Raw genomic sequence first — 21,449 nt, forward strand, 5'->3', positions numbered from 1 at the left:
GCGGCCCCTTAGCCCAGACGGCTCCTTCTTATCGCCACCTTCTCTGCTCTCCTTGACCAGCCGTGACAATATGGAAAATATGAAGCAGACATTGCCTACATTTTCTCCTCTCTTTCATGAAGTCAGTTCCAGCCGAAGACCTTTCTCTCTCCTGAGTCATAGTTGGCCTCCTCTCTTGACCAGGAGGATCATTTCACAGGCCCCAGAAGCAGAGGACTGCGTTTACCCAGCGCGGGCAGGCAATAGCAAGTGTGTGAGTCCTGGTGGCCCAGGTCCACACGCAGACAGAGTGAGACGTGTTTCTGCACCAATTCACATGCCTGGCAGCCAAGTCCCAGGAGGAGGGGCTTCGGGCCGGGCTGGGGGGACAGGGCCGCGACCTGTGGACACCCCAGCTGTGCTCCGGGGGGCGCTCCTGCCCCATCTTTGGGCTGGGAGTGTGCTTTCCTATCTTTTCTGGGGTGGTTGGTTTTCAGCTCCTGACCTGGGATGACCTGGGGCATTAGGAGGGTCTCCTGGTGACCCCAGGGATGTGTGGTTGGACTCTCCCAGGCCCTCCGTACTAAGCCTTCTCTTTGGCATTTAGACTATTTTCAGTATTAAAAATATAGTAACATTCCATGGACATTTTCATGGAGATACCTTTATATTTCATTCATTTATTTTTAAATGTTGATTCATTTTGAGAGAGACAGAGAGAGCAAGTGGAGGAGAGGCAGAGAGAGAATCTCAAGCGGGCTCTGCACTGTGAGCCCAGAGCATGACACGGGGCTCGAACCCACAAACTGTGAGATCATGAACTGAGCTGAAATCGGTCGCTTAACCAACTGAGCCACCCAGGCGCCCCTATATTTCATTTAAATCATTTCTTAGGATAGAGTCCTTTTATCTTTAGGGAAAAAAAGACATGGGCATTTTTTTTTTGTGGGTCAGTGACTCAAGATTTTTATGATTCCAAGCTATTTTACACGAATCTTGGGTTTGTTTGCTCTGCCAGCAGCAATAAATGATCCAATATGACCAGTTGTGCTGTATCTTCAACAGCGCTGGGTGTCGTAGAACAAATACACGGACATTACCTGACAGCTTATTTTCGAGGAGATGTGGGCAAACATTATTTTGTTTAGCCGGTACGTACTGGCGACATTGGCCGTTCCCCTCTGTGAACTCAATCCTGGGAGCACCACGGTGAACAGGTGGGTCGCACCTGCAGAGATGAGGGCACCAGAGCCGGTCCCCTGGTGGGGGGACGTGTCGGTTGGCCTGCCCGTGGCCTTGGCACGTCTTTATTCTGCTAGCCAGTCCTGTCCTGTGGCCTCTCTCCCCTGCTGTAGCTGCACAGTCCCTAAGAATCTTCCTGAGGTGGCCCAGCAGAACTAGAGACATACCCACGTTTGTTTTCCTTTGCAGGCAAATTATACTTTTCATTTTGTGGACAAGCTGAAGACTTTAACAGAAACCTTGCTGGAAGTGTCCAGTGTTTTTCAGAGTGGAGAGAGTGGCCAGATGCTCAGCAAACTGCAGGTGAGTGGTGGCTTTGCTCTCAGAGCACCTGCTAGGGCGCGTCTGTGAAATCAGAGTGGCCCCTTCGAAGACCCCAAGAGCCCCTCGGGTGTGCTTGTTGGTTGACTAATCACGTTGACCTGAAGGTGAACTTGTGAGGCAGTTTTGTGAATTACCAAGGGTTTTATTCATGCCGGATGTCACTATTATGAGCATCGTGAATAATTTATTAACACTGGCCCATTCTTTCAATTCCATAACTTAGATGGAGGCATGATTTTGTACCTTAATGCTCCTTTGAGTGGTTTGCGTACTATTCAACTCTGGGTCTACTTAAAGGATCAGTTATCACTCCCTGACATTCTGTATCGAGAACCTAAAGTATTCCAGAATTCAGGGGCTGTGGTTTAAGATGGCCAGCTCCTGCGGAGCCCCACAGCTGTGAACTTCAGAACTTTAAATGAGGTAGGCCACATAATAACCGGGGGCCATTGGAAAAAGAACCCTAACTAACCTGAAGTCTGATAGCATGAGAAAGTATGCCCGCATTTTCATTCCTGTTCCGCCTGTTTCTTACGCACCAGGTGAGTAGGTCAGGGTGATTCACAGCATGGATTCAGGAGCCAGCTTGTCTGGGTTTGATGCCCAGTTGAGCTGAGCCTAGCACTGCTGTGTGATCTCGGACTGGTCACTGAACTTCTCTGTGCCTTGGGTTTCTTATCTGTGCTGTGAGGAAATAATTGTAGTTACAAGCTGTAAATCACTGAGGGCCTGGGAGGCACTTGGAATAGTGTTTGCCACGCAGGAAATGCTTCTGTGTCTGGGGCCTCCCACAGTGGGTGCTAAGACGAGAGAATTTTATTTATTTTTCATTTTATTTTATTAAAATTTGTTTTAAGTTTTATTTTGAGAGAGAGAGAGAAAGCATGAGCAGGGGAGAGGCAGAGAGACAGACGGAGAGAGAGAGAATCCCAAGCAGGCTCTGAGCTCTCAGCACAGAGCCCCGACACGGGTCTTGAACTCACGAACCGTGAGAACATGATCTGAGCTGAAATCAAGAGTCAGACGCTTCACCGACTGAGCCACCCAGGTGCTCCCCAACGGGGGAGAATTTTATTATGGGAGTGGGAGGCAAAGGGTGCTGGGGAGCTCGGGAGCATAGGCACCTGAGGACATGCAGGTCTGACCCCGGGACCCAGAGAGGGAGGGAGGCTGGGCGGGAGCATCCTAGCCGGTCCTGCAAGGTAGTGAATACACTGCCCAGAGCTGCGGTCAGTTTTCCCTGGGGAATCCTGTGCCGGGGTCGTGCGGCTGCCTGCAGTGGGCCTGGGGGGGTGGTCGTGGCCCCCGACAAACCCAGGTGGTTTCCGAGCCCAGCAGCGGCCGTCAGTTCTGTCCTGGTCTTTGAAGGTCCACGACGCTGGTTCTGAGGGCGGCCACCCCCTTGCGAGTGCCGGGGCTATTGTCATATTTTTCTTTGACTTGTCTGCTCGTGGATTAGTTTGTTTATACGGGGGTCAGTAGGCTTTCTCTGTAACGGGTCAGATGGCGGATGATGTAGGCTTTCGTAAAGTCTCTGCTGGGACTGGAAATTACACACCGCATTATAAGCAACAAAGGGAGCGTCTGCAGAGTCTCGTGAGGATGTGACCAGGTGCCTGACTGTCCCTCGAACCACACGGCTCCTTGGAGAGGTCCTCTGATGGTCCGCCGTCCTCCAGGCAGTCACGTTAGCCGCACAACTCTTTCCTCTATCTGACTCTGCCACCAGCGGCTTAGGCTAGTGCCTTTGCTGGCGACCAAGGCCTGGACCTCCTTCCCGCTCAGTTAAGAGTGAGTGATCTCCTCTCGGAGATGTGGCCGAGGTTCAGGGACTAACACACAGAAAGTGCCCACCCTGTGTCTGCCACGTGCCCGACAAAAAATATGTAAGATTCCAAAAAGGAGCGCACACCAGGGTTTCGTACTGAAATCCTGTCATCCGTAGACACGTCGATGAAATCGTCACATCTCTGGGGCGGGTGTGAGAAGTCAGAGAGCTCGATGCAGAAGGTAGACCACATTCGAGAATTCCTTATCAGGAGCTCCGAGTCGTAAGGTTGTGCGCTAACAAAATGTCGGGGTCACATATAAATATTCTCTAGTGAATGGACACGTTCCAAAATTAGTCCCTGTTCCGCTAGCCTCCCCTGACCCCCCCACCAACCCTCACCGCTTAATCCTGGCGCTGGCCTCACGGGATTTTGTCCTCTGTCTGCTGTGGACTGTTGGGTGTTGTGGGGGGCAGTAGTATATAAGTCAGTGCATGCCCACTTCAAGATCAAGAGGCAAAGTTTCATGAAATGACCTTGGAGGGGGCGCCTGGGGGCCTCATTCGGTTGAACATCTGACTCTTGGTTTACGTTCAGGTCACGATCTCAAGGTTCGGGAGATTGTGCCCCGCGTCAGGCTGCCCGCTGTCATCTCGGAGCCTGCTTCGGATTCCCTGTCTCCCTCTCTCTCTGCCCCCTTCCTCCCATGCTCTCTCTCTCTCAAAATAAATAAATAAGCATTAAAAAAAGTCACCCCGAAGAGCCCTCCGTAGGGAAAGCCAAAGGAGACAAAGGAGAGGCAAAGCCATCAATATGTAAGAGGGGTCGCAGCGATCATGATATGAAAGTTTCTCCCGAAGATGAGATTTGGTTGCCAAAAGATGAAGAAGGTTCAAGGGACGCAGAAACCCTTCCTCAGTGCTTTTCTGACAGTGGCCCCTCTTTACAGCTGGCCTGTGGAAAAGACCCTGTTAAGGATCTGATACAAAGGGTCACCATACACTTTTGTTGGAAAATTTTGCTGGAAGGTCACACTGAGTTCATTCTTGGTTTTCAGAGATTAGTGCGTGACTTCAGTTACAATCTGAATTGTCACAATTGTTCCTTTTGGTTTTCAAGATAAAATTGTCATCAAATGTTAGGCCATTATTTACCATGATCTTTAGAACCTTTTTTTTTTTTTAACCATGATTCACTTTATGTGTCCTTGTCTTGCATACTGAAATTTTGAGTTAACCTCACAAGTATTTTTCATTGAATAATAATTGAGGAAATGAGATTATTTTTGTGAAGCTGTGTTATTTCCCTTTAGGCAGCCCTGAGAAACAAATTCATAAGAAACTTTGTAGAAAGCCAGCTGCACATTGATGTAGACAAACTGATGGAAAAGCTCCAGACTTACGGTAAGTGGGCGGGTGTGTGGGTGTAAGCCGGTGGGCGAGTGCGTGTAATTGTGCGAGCACACGTGGGCGTGTACGTGGGTAGGCGTGCAAGCTGGAGGCCAGGTGTGCAAAAGCATACGTGGGCAGGTGTGCAATGTAAGTGTGCGGGTGTGCGAGTGTACGAGGGTGGGTGTGGCAGGGTCCGCTTCCCGATTGGCCCGCCGCCGGGGTGCTCATCCTCCTGCCTCTAAGTTTCGGGGTGACACTGTCCAGTCACTCTTCCTCTCGGGTTTCTGGTTTCTCATCCACAAGACTAGAAATGCTCTCGTTTGTTCATCCCTGCGGTTTTCTGATTTGCCGAGTCGGGGCTTGAGTAGCAGGGAGCGCACTTGGAGAGGAAGGCTTCTGATACCAAAGGCAAGAATTCTGAGACTTCAGATAAGTTTATGGAACAAGGGAGCGTTCCTGAGTCAGGAGCTGACGGAAAGCAGGTGCGTCGATTGGAAGATTTGGAGCTGAGGCTAGAAGGTTCTGTCAATCAGCGGATGGTTGTATTGCCTCAGTAGTTTGTCAGTGCACGAATCCATTTGTTTGTTTCTTTTAAGTTTATTTATTTTTGAGAGAGAGAGAGAGAGAGCACGTGCAGCAGAGGGGAGGGGCAGAGAGAGAGAGGGAGACACAGAATCTGAAACGGATCTGCGTGGATAGCAGAGAGCCTGATGCGGGGCTCGAACCCGCAAACTGGGAGATCATGACCTGAGCTGAGGTTGGACACTTAACCGACTGAGCCATCCAGGCCGCCCCGCATGAGTTCATTTACTGAGTGAGCGCACAGGAGAGTCGGGTTCTGTGCCGGGATCTGGAGACCCTGCCCCACCATCCCGGGCGGGGCGCAGACGGCCGTGTCAGGACCAACGGCTCTGAGGTGGAATCAGGCCGGTGTGTCCCAGGGGTGCTCTTAGGAGCCTGGCCTGGCCGGGGGCAGGATGGGAATAGAGGAAGGACCCGAAGGGAAGGGGGGCGTCACTGGATCCTGGCACTCTGCCCGTGAGCGGGAAGGGGCTGGTGTCTGCCTGCATCTGGAGGTCAGCGGAGGGCCGGGCATCATAGGGGGCACGATGTTTCCCTCTTATGACAAAAAAAGTTTGGTGAATTTACTGCCTTAGAAAAATTAATGTGGGGCGCCTGGGTGGCTCAGTCGTTTCGGCGTCTGACCTCACCTCAGGTTATGATCTCACGGTTTGTGGGTTTGAGTCCCGCATCGGCTTGCGCTGGGCTCTGTGCTGACCCTTCAGAGCCTGGAACCTGCTTTGGATTCTGTGTCTCCCTTTCTCTGCCCCTCCCCCGCCCACACTCTGTCTCTCTCTGTCTCAAAAAGAAATAAACTGTAAAAAAAAGGTTAATGATATTTTAAAATAAATGTTACTGCCTTAAGTCATTTTTCAAGTAGTTAAAACACACTTTTTAAAAAATAAAATAGTTTCTGGGGCACGTGGGTAGCTCAGTTGGTTAAGCGTCCGACTCTTGTCTTGGCTCAGGTCATGATCTCACGGTTCATGAGTTCGAGCCCTCTATCGGGCTCTACGTTGACAGCAAGCAAACTACTTTGGTTTCTGTCTCCCTCTCTCTGCCCCTCCCCTGCTCTCTTTCTCTCTGAAAAATAAATAAACATTAAAAATGCTAAAAAAGGAAGTAGTTGCTGGACAGCTGTATATAACAGAGCCTGCGTGTGGTGCTGTTTGGCGGGACCGGTGTGGCCTCAGACGGTTTCTGTCTGGAACAGAGGCTGTCATTACTCTGCGAGGGTGGTAATGGTGTTGACCCAGAGCCCTCACTGTTTCTGATCGGCTTTTCCCTAAAACGAACTTCTATCAAGTGGGTGGAAAAAAACAGCCCCAGCAATTCAGACCCTGAGCTTTTCCTACAGACGAATCAGGACCCAGAGTGCGGAATTCTCAAGGAATTGTGAGAGCCATAAAGTGTGTGTGTGAGTCCTCCGTTCTTCCTGCCCGACCCCGGAGTAGATTGAAGTGTTCTTGTCCATACGGATGTGGATGGTTGGCCTTCACTCCTGGCCCGCACAGCCCTCTGAACAGGCCTCGTGCGAGTGGGGGCCATGCTGGGGGCTCAGACACACTCTAAGATGCAAATCTCCTTTTGTAACTCCCTATGTAGAGAATTCACTCACTTTTCTCCACACATCCTTTTATTTAAAAAAAAATTTTTTTTAATGTTTATTTATTTTGAGAGAGAGAGACAGAGCACAAACGGGAGAGGGGCAGAGAGAGAGGGAGACGCAGAATCCGAAGCAGGGTCCAGGCTCGGAGCTGTCAGCGCAGAGCCTGACTCGGGGCTCGAACTCACAGACCATGAGATCATGACCTGAGCCGAAGTCGGAGGCTTAACCGACTGAGCCCCCCAGGTGCCCCAAGTCTTTCATCTTATGAATCCTGAGCAGTCTGGTGTCTGGCGGTCTCCTGAGGAGTGAGGCCGTGGAGGATGCAGTGGTTCTCCTGACTGAACTGCAGGCACATGGGCCCCGCCCTATGGTGACACTGTGGCATTGGCCACTGTGGCAGGTGTGATGGCATCTCCTGTACAGAATCGTGCACAGGGCAGGCTTGTGGGATTCAGTCCCCTCCTTCCCACCCCCACCCCCCCCGACCCCGTGCCTGCTGAGCTCATCTGGACTCCCTTCCTGCTTGGCGCTGAGTTCTGGGTGTTTTTCCCACGGCTGTGTCCTTTGGAGTCTCCACATCTCTCTCTCCTGTGGTCTGGCTCCTCTTTGAAGCCAGAGCAAACCAAACGTCCTGAGTCCTCCTCGGCGTTTTGTCCTGACAGACGTTGCATGCATGGGTTCTGGAGCCCACACGTGCCACTTTGAATCCCTAGCTCTCTTTCCACTGCAAACGCGCAGACCTGGACAGAGCACAGCAGGATCGGATTTTCCTCTGTGTTCCTTGATCACCGATGGCAGTTCTCGCAAAGTGCATGTGACAAAGCGAGCGGTTGTCACAAAACACCTGCTATTGGGGTGAATGCACGTTTTCTAGAGTTCCTTGCCACCGGGTTGGAGCATTAACTTTTTTTGCCGGGTTCCATGTGCGAGGTTTCCTGTGTTGCTCACAGGCTTGCCACTGGAGCTTTCTTCTGCGTGGCCAGTTGCCCTGTGTCCTCTGGCCACTGCCCTGTGTCCCCTGGCCGCTGCCCTGTGTCCCCGGGCCGCAGGCTCACCCTCTGTTCTTCCACGGTGAAGCAGGACCAGCATCATGGAACCGTGGTCACTAAGTGGAGTAGATCCTCAGCAAAGAGGTGGCACAATTTGCACATGAACAGAATGTGACTATTGAGTCATTTTTTCCACGGAGGGACTTTTTTCCCTTCGTAAGCCCTGGGCTGAGAGGAAAGTTGCAATGTCCTGTTACACTTACTGTCCTCAGGAGTGAAGCTGGACGAGCTGTTTGCCCACGGGGACACCGGGCATCTCCGTGTCCTGGGCCGTATCTTGGTCAACCTGTCCTCCTGTGTGATGTTGAACCGCTTCCAGGCCCTGGAGTCTGTCGCCAGCCTGGAGTCGAGAGCCCGTGAACTCATGCAGCAGAATGACTTCTTGGCCAGTGAGTATTCAGTGAAAACACACGCGCATGCGGGCCCGGCCCCAGTCGCCTGCCGTGTGTGTATTTGTCCCTAGATGCGCATGACAATGGCTCAGAAAGACAAGAAGTCATTTCCCGGTAAAATACACCGAGCGGAAAGACTCCCCTTGAGTTGACGGGAAGACAGGCTGCATACGGGGCTGCTGGCCTCACATCCTGGGCCGCACACTACTCACTGCATCCGTTGTTACTGGTTTATGGTGTCGTTTGATGGTTACATCTCGCGTGATAAATTTTATCTTTCTGATTAAAGTTATGCTTTGATTTCCTCATCACTTTGTAAAAAAATTTTAGTTTTAATTTTATTTATTTATTTTGAGAGAGAGAGAGCAGGGGAGGGACAGAGAGAGAGAGATAGAGATAGAGATAGAGATAGAGAGAGAGAGAGAGAGAGAGAATCCCAAGCAGGTCACAAGCTGTCAGCACAGAGCCTGATGTGGGACTCGAACTCATGAACTGTGAGATCATGACCTGAGCTGAAACCAAGACTCAGGTGCTTAACCAACTGAACTACCCAGGCGCCCCTTCCTTATCACTTGACGTCCTGGGGCTGGGCCAGGGGACAAGACAGCAGCCAATTTGTCTCCATTCATTCATGTTCATTTGCTCAGGATAAACGTGATGTGTTCTGTGCTCTCATCTTCATTTTGACTAAACGTCGAGTTAGTTCTTTATTTTGGTTTCTATGAGTTTGCTGAGGGCTGTGGAGACACAGGACCACAGACTGCCTTCAACAGCACAAGTTCAGCTTCTCGTGGTTCTGGCCACAAGTCCGCGATCAAGGTGTCAGCAGGGGGCTGTCCTTCTGAGGCCATGAGGCGGAGTCTGCCGTGGTGCGTTGATGGCCGCCTTCTCCCGTGTCTCTTCTCGACTGCCCTCTGTGTGTGTCGGGGTCCAAATGTCCCCTCTGTTGGAAGACGCCAGTCATGTTGGGTGAAAGGCCACCCTGATGACCTCCTTTGGAAATGATTACCCCCATTGTGATCTGTTTAACAGTTGTGATCTGCAAGGGGTTAGGACTTCACATGTGAGCTTTGGGGAGGGTCCATTCACACCCCCAACAGGCGTCGTGGATGAAATTCGGGGAATCCATGTGCCTTATGTTTACATTTTGGATGATCCATAACCCCAAAGAGGTCAGTTCCTCGTTTTACGTTGAAATCTAGTTGATACATGTTACATCCATGTGGTTCGATGGCTCAGTCCCTCATGCTGTGCTCACCACGGGCGTGGCTCCCGTCGGCCACCACACCATCACCTGTGTTCCCCGTGCTGTGCCTTCTGTCCTGTAGTTCTTACACCTGGAAGCCTGGACCCCCACTTGTCATTCATAGGGAAGCATTTGTGATCCCAGAGAAGGAAAGCCCGATCATTTGAGCAGCCTGGTGTCGTTTTTCAAGTTCTATAAAAACGCAAAAGGGATCATTTTCTTACAGATTTTTGTGTACAAATGATTTTGGTGCAAATAATTAAAGACGCCACAGTGGGGGGCACTTGGGTGGCTCAGTCAGTTAAGCTTCCAACTTCTGCTCGGGTCATGATCTCATAGTTGGCGAGTTGGACCCCGCGTCGGGCTCCGTGCTGACAGCTCGGAGCCTGGAGCCTGCTTCAGATTCTGTGCCTCCCTCTCTCTCTGCCCCTCCCTGCTCACACTCTTTCTCTCAAAAATAAATAAACATTAAAAAATATATATATATTTAAAAAAAAAGACACCACAGTGGGGGTTTATGAAAAATAGGAGAGAGTGTTCGCCAGGAAATTAGGCGGCCTCGGGTCTAACTTTCCCAGTCCCTGCCTGTGGAACACGGAGAATCAGCTTTGCGTCCCCGTGGGGCCTGTCCCCTTGCACAGAGAGGGTTGGGCCCCATCTCACGGCCCGTCCAGTTGTGCTCGACCTGCGCTGACCCCGGGTGAGCCGCGCTGACCCTATCTTCCCTTTCCTGCCGACAGGTGTCATATTCAACAGTTCACTGGGCAGCGGAGACTCAGGGACGCCGTCTCTGCGCCCGCCGCCCCACGTCACATACACCATCCGGACCAGCGTCTTACACAGCATGAGGACAGATTTGGTGAAAAACCCTTTCTGGAAGTTCCATCCTCAGAACCTACCGGCCGATGTGTTCAAGTACAACTACATCTTTGTCCCTTTGCAAGACATGATCGAAAGGGCCATCATCTCGGTGCAGACCGGGCAGGAGGCTGAGGAGCCGGCCACGCAGACACAGGCCATGCCGTACCCCTGTCACACCAGGGACCTGTGAGTAGCCTCCACGTGCCCCCCTGCTGCATGCCCGCTTTACAGCGAGAAGCGCCTTGTGTTTGGCGTGCCAAGTGCAGAGAAGTTCTGTGTAGTCACGCCAAAGAGCATTTAGAGAAAGTCCATCCCCCTGTTTAATTTCTTGAGCTGTCCAGATGCAAGGATAATTGTTGAGGTACTGTGATCGTGTAGGACTTGAGCTCTGACACCAGACTTACCCATAGCGTTAAAGACCCCTCGGAAGGAACTGGAACAGTATTCACAGGGGTTATGTGCGTCTGACTCCAAGGCCAGCCATCTGAGTTCGCGAAACAGAAGAAGGTCACTAGCTCTTCAGTGCAAATCCTTAAAAAGTCAATGTGCACCCCCTACTTTCCGGGAGGAAGGGGATTCTCGGAGGCCCGGGACAGTGGCTTAGGGACGTGTGAGGCAGTCTGGGAACACGCAGGAGTAAACTGGTGACTGGGCTCGTGACATCCTTGCGGGGGAGAGGAGGGATGGTCAGTTATGGGCTGGAGCAGCTGGACCATAGCCCTGGAAGGAGAGTGGGGGGCAGGGCCAGGCGGGGTTGGCAAAGCAGAGTGGACAGCGTGCCCAGCGCCGGTCCCCTGGATGCCTGACATCCACCTTGCTGAGGGCTGCGAGCTCAGCCTTGAAGGATGTTGTTCCTCAAGCATCTTGTCCTGTGCCAGGCTGGAGGCCCCAGGCTGCAGGTGTGGGGAGCACGGGAAGAAAGAGCCGAGGCTGAGGTCATCAGAGGGACCACCCGGACTGCCTTCGCTATGAGAGCAGGGGGCAGATGCTGGTCCTTCCACAGAGCAGGGGCCGCCACGCAGAAGCCAGGCGACTGGGGCTGCGCTGGCCAGACAGGTGTCTCGATGTCTCACCCCTCTTTCCTGTCTGGCCACATGCCTTCTGCATAGCAGGACATCAGTACGTTTCATGAGGCGAAAGGCAGTATTCCCACTGTGCTAGGAGCAAAGGCTGTACCCTGCAGGATTGTCCTTCTGAGAGCTTGGTGGAGACAACAGGGGTCAGGAACAGAGGCTAGGGTGTCATTTTACCCCAGGCTCTGCCTCACTGTGCAGACCGTTGGTAAGCCTCTTAACTTCCTTGTGTGTGTTTTTTTTTAACGTTTATTCATTTTTTTGAGGGACAGAGTGTGAGTGGGGGAGGGGCAGAGAGAGAGGGAGACACAGAATCCGAAGCAGACTCCAGGCTCTGAGCTGTCAGCACAGAGCCCGACATGGGGCTCGAATCCACGAACTGTGAGATCACGACCTGAGCAGAAGTTGGACGCTTAACCGACGGAGCCACCCAAGCACCCCTTAACCTCCTTCTTTGTAAAGTGAAAGCTTCTCTTTCCTTTCGGGGTGATGATCGTGTCAGCTTTGAACATTTTCTGCCATCGCTCTTCTCCTGAATTATTTTTCTGGGAGGCATTGGCACCAAGAGCAGAAACCAAGGGAACGACTGTTCCTGGCAAAGCGTCACGCACCAAACCTCACCCAGCCCAAATTCCAGGGCCTTGTGGGGTTTAATGACCTGTTTCCAGAAATCGACTTTTTATGATGCTCTCTTTTTAGCCGAATCTCGGGAAGGTCGCGTTCTGAAAGCCTCTTTCTAGCTCTTCAGCATGCTGTTGACTGTTGCCCTGGAAGAGGGGCCCTGCGTGCGGGTACAATGTGCAGACTCCCTCCGGTCCTGTTCACAGGACAAATCTGGGGTTTGATTCGTCCCCCTGGACGCAGGGTGGGCCCCACGAGGGTGTGTTGGGAAGAACGATACACATTTCTGCAAACAGCTTATTGTCGAGGCGGAAGTGGCCTGCCAGGTCCCTGGTGCTTGGCTAGCGGGCTTGGTGACGGGGTGGGACTGAGGCCGGGTAGGGTCGCGAAGGTGTGCCCTTTCACCCTGCGAAGGTAAGTTCTTGTGGACGAGACACATTCGGGCCTCGGGCTGGAGTGAGCCCAGAGCCCTGCGAGAGTCCCTTGCCTTTTTCTGTCTGGAAGCGTAGCTGACATACGGTGGTACGTCGGTTCCGGGCATAGAACACAGGGACTCAGCAGTGCTGGACACAGCTCAGTGCCCACCATGCTAAGGGTACTTACCGTTTGTCACCATATGCGACTGCACTATTACCGACTCCATTCCCTACGCTGTGCTTTTCGTCTCCCTGACTACTTGGTTTGTAACTGGAAGCTTGTGGGTCTTTATCCCGTCATCTGCGCCACCTATCCCCCACCTCTGGCAACCGCCAGCTCGGTCTCTGTATTTATGCTTCTGTTTCTGTGTTTCTGCCGTTGTTTGTTTGTTTACTTTGGTTTTGCAGATTCACAGGGTAGCGAGATCACGTGGTATTTGTCGTTCTCTGTCTGACATTTTCCACTTAGCGTTATACTCCCTAGGTCCTTCTGTGTTGTCGCAAATGGCGAGAGCGCATCCTTTTCTACGGCCCAGTAATATTCCATTGTATCCGTACCGCATCTTGTCTGTCCATTCGTCTATCGATGGACACTTGGGTCGAAACATTCCCGCCTTGGGCTGAGTGAGCCGAGTGTCCTGCCGAGATCCTGGGTCATGGATTCAGTGTTACTATTCCCTCCCTGGGACAGCACAGCACCGTTTCTCGGAAGTCTTTGAAGGAGGTGAAGAAGTATTCTCCTTGACTGAGAGATTTAAGTCTTTGAGGCTCTCATCACTGCATACCCTTCTTTTATTTCTAGTCCTAGAAAGCGTCTGTATCTGCAGGGCTGGGTGAACCTATAGGAGGCTGAGGCACAGTTGAGATCTAAGATCCTGGCGCTCGGCCACCTGAGCGATCATTGGGCAGCCCGGTGTAGACCACAGAGCACACGTGCGAAATTTTTAGTGGCTCCCTGCTATGTGCTGAATAAGTTATATTGTTGTTAATGTGCTCATTTATTCAACTATATATGTGTACCATTTGTCAGTCCCCAGACCTGGGTGCGTCAGTGAAGGGACAGGTAGAAATCCCTGCTCTCGTGACTGAGTTCAGGGACGCGGGGGTCTACACATACAATAAAGGAGAAGCTTGAATTGTATACTGGAAGGTAGTAAGAGAGGAGCAGGTGTAGGGCCAGGGTGGCCAGAGCGCCCAGAGGAATCATTAATGTGGTTAGGGTCAGCCCTGCCAAGAAGGTGACATTCAGTCTGTTGAACGTGAAAAATTCCACTGAGTAAATTAATTAAAGATCAAATGGGCTTTGTTGGAGGGTTCCTGAATCAGGCATCTTCCCTTTTGGCAAATACAAAGCTCCCAGAGCTGGAGGAAAGGAAAGGCTTTTAAAGGCAAAAGGAGGGTGTTCAAGGAAATGATTGGCAAAGAATGGATAGTTTCAGGCAAGGCCGCCCTCCCAGGGGAGCGGAAGGGGTCTGTGGGGACAGTCTCAGTCTTGCCCCGCAGGTAATTTCAGTTGACTGGTTACAGTTTACACACTTCCTGGTGAGTTGGAACTACACTTAGGGTAAGCTTTGAGTCTTGGTTTGCCAATGTGGGGCTCGGCACAAGTGACTGTTCTGGGTCTGTTGTCTCTTTCTTTTTTACTTATTATTATTTTTATTTTTGAGAGAGCGCACAAGTCGGGGAGGGGAAGAGAGAGAAGGAGACAGAGGATCAGAAGCGGGCTCAGCACTGACAGCAGCGAGCCCGATGCAGGGCTTGAAGTCGCACACCTCGAGATCATGACTTGAGCCGAAGTTGGTCACTCAACCCACTGAGCCACCTGGGTGCCCCCCTGTCGTCTCTTTCTTAGCAGAGGACCAACTGGAAGAGTTATAGAAGCACAGGAAAATGTGTTCTAGGCCAGAGGAGTGGCCAGCCAGGGCAAGGGCCCTGGGGCAGGCGTGGCCTGGTGTGTGAAGAGGCCCCGAGCAGAGGGCACAGTGTACAAGGGCGAGAGCAGGGACCGAGGTGGAAAGTGGTCAGATTCTGGTTGCTTTCAGAAGGGAGGTGGCAGACGGGGAGGGTGTGACTGAGAGACATCCACAGCGATGAGTTTTGTCCAAGGGCGTGGACTGTGAGGTGCTGGACCTTTGGGTGGAGAAGGTTGGGGGATGGGGATAGCAGCTGGGTGGGGACCCGTCTGGGTGCCTTTGGGACCCTGGTGACACGTTGAGCAGGAGGCAGTCTAGGGGGTTGTCAGCGTCTGATGGATGAGACTGGATGGCACCATTGCGGTGGGAGTGCCTACAGAGGAACAAGGCGGGCCCTCGGCAGGGACAGGGCTCTGGGACAGGGCTGGAGAAAGCACCCCGGGGCCGGGGTGAGGGCTGGGAGTGGTCTGGGGCCTGCAGAGTGGCCAGTGCAGCTCCCAGGTGGGACAGAGGGTCACTGGGGCCCTCCTCAGGATGGTGGCCAGTGTGGGGGGGCCCAGAGGAGGCTGGAGGTGGGAAGGGACAGCTGGAGACTTGAGTGCAGACCAGCTAGGAGCCTGCTGTGTGTGGGGGTGGGGAGAAGCCAGTGGTGGCTACCAGGGAATTTGGGCAGCAGAAGACAGCTGGGGGAGGAGGTCTTAATAGGAGGGGCCCGGGCACACAAGGGCAGTGTGTCCATGGTAATGAAGTCTGCTCAAGTTGATTTACGTAGGCGGTTCTGCCTTCTGGGAACACAGCTCTCCCTCCTTTCCTACCCCCTCCCTCCTTTCCTACCCCCTCCCTCCTCTCCATGCCCCTCCCCCACCCTCCTCCCTCCCTCCCTCCTCCTCTTTCCTTCCCTCCCTCCCTCCCTCCTTCCCCCATCTTCCTCCTCCCTCTCTCTGTCCCCCTCCTCTCTCATCCACTATTGGCCAGCAGCCCAAGGAAGTGCTGTTCTGAGGGGCGTGCACTGGGAAATGTTCTCCTGGGATTTGCAGACTTGGGCAGATCAGGACCCCTGACTACATAAGGCTCCTCTCAGCCCCGAGCTTCCCCGGGGGGTCATCACAGGACAATTCCCCAGTGGAGCCCTGGCAGACTTCATGAGTACAAAGTCCAGTGTTCATTCATTGCCCCAGAGAGTGAGGCAACTTCATTGAAAGGTTTTCAGAAACACGAAAACCACATCAGTACTCCGGGATTGTTTTATACACAAAAAGAAGGTTTCCCTGAAAAAGCTGTGCTCTTCCCTCCGGTGCCTTAGTGCCTTCAGTTTGCCGGGGGTCCTGCAGGAGCAGGGGCAGACCAGAGTGTCCCCTGCCTGAGTGATGGCCAGCCTCCCTGCGTCTGGACTCTGATGTGTCCCGGGAGAAGTCCAGAGTGACGGGCCGACAGGGATGCTTGCTGCCTCCGGAAGAAATCAGCCCGATCCCCCGCTGACTGGCCTTAGGCCCCTCACTGTACACATTTTTCTTGCTTCTTTTCCTGGGGATTTACTTCACCTGAACGAATTAAGCCCCTCTGTCTTATATTTGGTGAATGGCTCTCGTTTGCGGTAGAAATCCACCTTCCTGATGACCCGTGGGGCCCAGAGACCCGGGCTCCCTTCTGTGTCCCCGAGGGACGGATTGTGTGGAATTGGTTGGTGACACCATCCAGAGTGGGGAGCACAAGAAGTACAGTTTTGTATCCTTTCTCGTGCCCATCAAAGCTCGGATGGGCTCCTTGCCCTGCCTGGGAGACAGGTGTTTTGTTCAAACCCCAGGTGACGGTTTATCCAATGTTCCCTGTGTTTTCCCACGTCACCAGTGCCCGTAATAATGCTTCTCTTAAAAGTGTGTCACACGTTCACACACATCTCATTCATCCTTGGAGGGAACCTTATAAGATAAATATCGCTGAAAAATGGAGGCTGAGATGGGTCAGAGTTATTCTTCGCGGGGTCTCATGCCCCCTGAATGCCCTTCACCCCCCCCGGGAGCTATGCATCACCACTTTTAAGCATTTTATGTGGGATTCTGTGTCTACACCTTGGTCACTCAGCTGTTACTTCACTCCGTCTGTGAATGGCTGCCTTATATTTTCTTCTGTTTTCATCGGACCCCGGGGTTCGGCCGTTGTTAACTCTGGGTGTGTGCCGGTTAGGGGTGTTCTGATGGCCTGAGTCTTAGTGCCTGCGGACAGAGATGCTGACTGTCATATAATCAAAGGGGCAGTTCTGTGCAATGAGGCGTCCCAGCCAAAGTCCTCGTTTAGAAACAAGGCGAGTTTCTTCCCCCAATTCGTTCTCCCAGCAGACGTTGTATTTTGTTCACATCACCGTATGGCATGCAGTTTTCTAGGTGCTGGGAGGGCTGCGGAGGTGAGGAACGGAGGGCCCTTGAGCACAAAAAACTGCTTAGGGCAGTAGATGCTGTGTATTCAGAGCCCGGGGGAGGCGCCAATGGGCTGTGACAGTGACCTGAGCGGGTGGTCCCAGCTGGGTGCCAGCTGGCCGCGGGCACAGGTGTGGGTGTTCCTCCTGTTTAGGGCACCTGCGCCCAGCTCCTTAAGGGGTTTCCTAAGTGGAGGACCAGAAAGGTGTCCCTTGTGTTGATGACGGGAGTTTGGAAAGAACCTGAGGACGGGGGCTGGTTGCCAGGGAGACCGCCCACGTGGTCACAGGGGCGGGGCTATCGGCCCCACCTCCTGACCTCAGGAGGAGGGGCTGCAGGGGGGCCGCCCACATGGTTCCAGGGGCGGAATTGTCAGCCCCACCCCCTGGCCTCGGGAGCCCCACCCCTTGACCTTGGGAGGAGAAGCTGCAGGTTGGATCCATTACCAATGGCAGATGATTTCATCAATCAGGCTCCTGTAATGACACCCCCATAAAACCCAACAGACGGGTCCCGAGAGCTTCTGGGTTGGTGAGCACGTGGAGATGGGGGGGGACAGTGGGCCCCGGGGCGGCAGGGAGCTCGGCGCCCCCTCCCCATCCGCGCCCTGGGCAGCTCTCCCTTCCCTCTGTTCCTGACTTAATCCTTTTACAACAGACCAGCGATCTAGTGAGCGATCTTTCCCCCGAGTCCTGTGAGCCGCTCCCGCCAGTTCTGCCAGTTCGCCAAACCCAGGGAGAGGTTGTGGGAGCCTCTGGTTTATCACGTTGAGGAACAAAATTCAGCCTTGTATTTTGAAGACCTAGTTGGCTTTATGAAGTGATTCCCGATGGGGCAGCATCCCTTGTAGCAAGGGGAGGGCAGCTCTGGGATGCTGCCCAAAATGGAAAGTGTTTCTGGGAAGGGAGGCAGGGCGAGCACTCATCCCCAAAGGAAAGAAAGGATTGTTACCTCCCTTAGGGGAAGGGCTGGGCGTCTCATTAGGTGGATCACCTCAACTTCCTCTGGGAAGAAAGGGCCTTTGTGACCGATTATGTCATTGGTGCAGATCAGAAAAGTCCCGATTGATTGAGTTAAAATCCCACTCTTGAAGAAATTGAAATGACAATTAAGTCTTAGTTTGCGTTCCTGGAGGCAAGTGACTCTACCCAGGGTCTGTGGCTTGCTTACTTGTCTCTTTTTTATAAATGTTTTTTTAATTTATTTTGAGAAAGAGAGAGATAGATAGGGAGGGAGCAGGGAGGGGCAGAGAAAGAGGGAGAGAGAATTTCAAGCAGGATCCGCACTGTGATTGCAAAGCCCAACGCTGTGGGGGGGCAGGGGGAAGGGGAGGGCTCCAACTCATGAACTGTGAGATCATGAACCTGAGCTGAAACGCTCAACCAACTGAGCCTCCCAGGCGCTCCTGTGGCTTTCTTTTTAACCATAGGTCATCAGAGTACCTGGATTTGCAAAGGGCTTCAGAGGAGCATGTGTGTGTACGTGTGTGTGTTGGAGTGCGTGGGTGCACCACGCGGGCTTGTGGAACTGAGCCCTTGACCTGTGGGATGTGACGCCACCTTCGGGTCGTGTCACAACTGAGTTGCACTGTAGGACACCGGCTGGTGCCCGAGAATTGCGCAGTGGTGGGGGAGCCCCCAGCCCCCCAAGCTGGGATTGTGTGCTCAGACCTTTGAATTAGGAACGCTTTTAATAGGAGGGCTTGATGAAGAGGGTTTTTGTCCCCAGAGTCTGAGTTACAGTTCCAAGAGTTGGCTCCTTGTGCATGCTGGGTCCCTTTCTAATGCCATGATGGCTTTCAAGCATTTGCGATCCCCTTAGAATCTCACTCTTGGAATCACAAGGGCACTGGCCTGAAAAAGCTGCATTTGGAGACCAGGTCTGGCTGGTCTCAGACCTTGAGCTGTGATTTGACACTTCGGTTGCTCAAGATCGTCACCGGGAATGGGGTTGCTAACTGGCCGCCTGTCTACCTCCCTGGCTAGGATGTGCTGAACCCGACCTGGGAAGGGGACAAGACCAGGCCGGTGAGCGGGCTGGGTACCCCCTGGCTGCCCAAGTCCCTCTGGGCAGACCTCCCTGCTCAGATGTTCCTCCAGGTACCGTGTTCAGAGCCAAGGTGGGATTGCTGTTCTGGGTGGTGCAGTGTGCAGAGAGGAGGCATGCGTGTGGGCACCCTTCCTTCTCCCTGACCTTCTTGAGAGTTACCAAACTTGGAACAGCGAGGAATGGGACACCTGGGCGGCTTGGTTGTTTGAACGTCTGACTTGGGCTTAGGTCATGATCTCGCGGTCTGTGAGTTCGAGCGTCACGTTGGGCTCGCTGCTAGTAGGCTAGCAGCACAGAGCCCCCACTTGCGCTCTCCCCTGAATAAATAAATATTAAAAAAAGAAAAAGAAAGCAAAGAATGGACCTCAAATCCCCCTTCCCTCGCCGACACCCAGCGTGCATACGTCTGGCGCAGGTTGGAGGACACAGAGTAAATGTGAGCCTCAGGGGCCCCACCTGCCACCCTCCCCATCCGGTCACCAGTCATGGCCCGCAGCCACTGTGCTGGGGAAGGAATGCAAACAGAGCTGGCCAGCAGGCGTGGGACCTTGGCTGTACCTCAGCCGACTGGCCTGAGTCTCCCAGAGGGAGCAGAGAGGGGACGGGAGGGTAAGACAGGTGCTGGTCCTTCCCCTCAGCAGCCGCCTTGCAGGCTTCTGGGCCCGACATCCTCCTGGGATGTGGTGTGGGGGGTGCTGGGGGAAGGTCCGGAGGGGGGCAGTGGGCAGAGGCTGGGCTAACATGGGGGAGGGGTGTGGGGTCTGGAAATTGACCACCAGTGTGCATCTCTAGTCGTGCATCTCGAGTGAGAAAAACAGAAGCCGATGATTCTGTGGTTCTTTCGCTACGTGTGACTTTGGTCTAACGTGCTCATCACTTTTCCGTCTTTGAGCTCACTGGATGTGCTAATAGAGACAAGCCACAGAGAAAACCCCTTGTTAGCAAGGGGTCATTAGAATGTAAGTCAAGCATTTGCCCCCTTCAGAACTGGTGACAATGTTTAGGAAGATCAAAGTGTCCTCTTAAGGAGGCTTACATAAATACGAGCTTTTGATTTCCTATTTGCAAGCATTTACTGATAGGGCTTTTGTGTGGGTTCCAGAGTAGGGATCAATACGCGGAAGGATCTGGAACATACTTGTTTGATTTTTGCTGTCTGGACAGCAGGAGCGGATGAACATCCTATTCTGGCCTCTCTCGCTTTAATGTGTTTCTTGTTCCTTTTTTTTTTTAATTGTTAGCTTTATAAGCCAATGACTATCAAGAGAAATCCTACTTCCTTCCTTCTTCTGATACATCGGGGTTGTATTCTGTTCTGTTTTGTTTGGGGACCAGTCCTCCATGCGTTGTCGTGGTGATACTTACTTCACATGCTCGACATTGTGAATCTTGCCAAGAGCCCGTGCTCGTTCTTCTTTGGAAAACGACGGGTCCAGCACCTGCCACGTGTCAGCCACTGTGGTCGACTGGCGTTCGTGGACCCGGGAAAAGGTGTCATCCCTGCCTGTGGGAGGCTTGCAGCTCCTGGGACAGGAGGACCACAGGAAGGCAGTGTCCCCTCCTCTGTGGAGGTCCTGAGGGGGAGCGTCAAAGGGCCCCGTCAGACCTTGTCACCCAGTGTGGAGGTCGGTGGAAGCCGGGAGCCATCAGCTTGCCATCCAGCCTCCCCTGCGATGAGGTGCTGGAGAGGAGAAGCCAGGCAGCCCATCGAAACTTCTTCCCCCTCCTCCGCCCGCTGTGCTTGTGCCTCTGACATGCTTTTCTTCCCAGAGGTTTGTTTTTGATTTTTAATTAAAAAAAAAAAAAAGGTTTTTTTTGAGAGAGATAAAACGTGAGTGGGGGAGGGGCAGAGAGAGAGGGAGACACAGAATCTGAAGCAGGCTCTGAGCTGTCAGCACAGAGCCTGATGCGGGGCTCGAACTCACAGGCCGTGAGATCACGACCTGAGCCTAAGTTGGATGCTTAACCAACTGAGCCACCCAGGCGCCCCTAATTTTTTAATGTTTTAAAGTAAACTCTATACCCAACGTGGGGCTCAAATTTACAACCCTGAGATCTAGAGTCACATGCTCTCCCTGCTGAGCCAGCCTGGCACTGGAGTTTTAAAAAAATTCATTGTGTGCTTTCGGTATGTTCTTGGTCTGGTTTTTCTTCTTCATGGAAACATATTTGGACTTCATTCATCGATGCTCTTTGTCTTTTCTAACTTATTTGTGACGTGTGCTTTTATGTTTGTTACTTACTTGCTTTCCGTACCTTCAATATATTGTGTTGTTCCTTTGATATTTGAGACCAGTGTTTAATTTGTTATATTTATTTATTTTAATAAAGCCACTTCTTAATTGTTATTTTATTTTTGATAGAGAGAGAGAATCCCATCAGATGCAGAGAGAGAGGGAGGGAGAGAGTGTGGAACCCGATTTGGGGTTTGAACTCACAAACCATGAGATCATGACCTGAACCAAAGTCTGTCGCTTAACTGACAGAGCCACCCGGGCACCCCTACCTAATTCATTATATTTAGTGTTCTTTTTTTTCCT

The 21,449-nt window shown here is 52.5% G+C and overlaps 1 protein-coding gene across 1 annotated transcript in view; it reads left to right on the forward strand.

Moving 5' to 3' along the window:
- The window catches only part of ABCA13 (ATP binding cassette subfamily A member 13), a 366,745-nt gene that overhangs the window by 118,796 nt on the left and 226,500 nt on the right, over positions 1–21,449 (forward strand). The window contains exons 27-30 of the mRNA XM_042977198.1: positions 1,411–1,524; positions 4,627–4,717; positions 8,137–8,313; positions 10,303–10,609. Coding sequence (XP_042833132.1) covers positions 1,411–1,524; positions 4,627–4,717; positions 8,137–8,313; positions 10,303–10,609 — 689 coding nt within the window. The remainder of the gene's footprint in view (positions 1–1,410; positions 1,525–4,626; positions 4,718–8,136; positions 8,314–10,302; positions 10,610–21,449) is intronic.

The sequence above is a fragment of the Panthera tigris genome, chromosome A2 (genome assembly GCF_018350195.1).
Source record: "Panthera tigris isolate Pti1 chromosome A2, P.tigris_Pti1_mat1.1, whole genome shotgun sequence".
In the NCBI taxonomy this organism is placed as follows: Eukaryota; Metazoa; Chordata; class Mammalia; order Carnivora; family Felidae; genus Panthera; species Panthera tigris.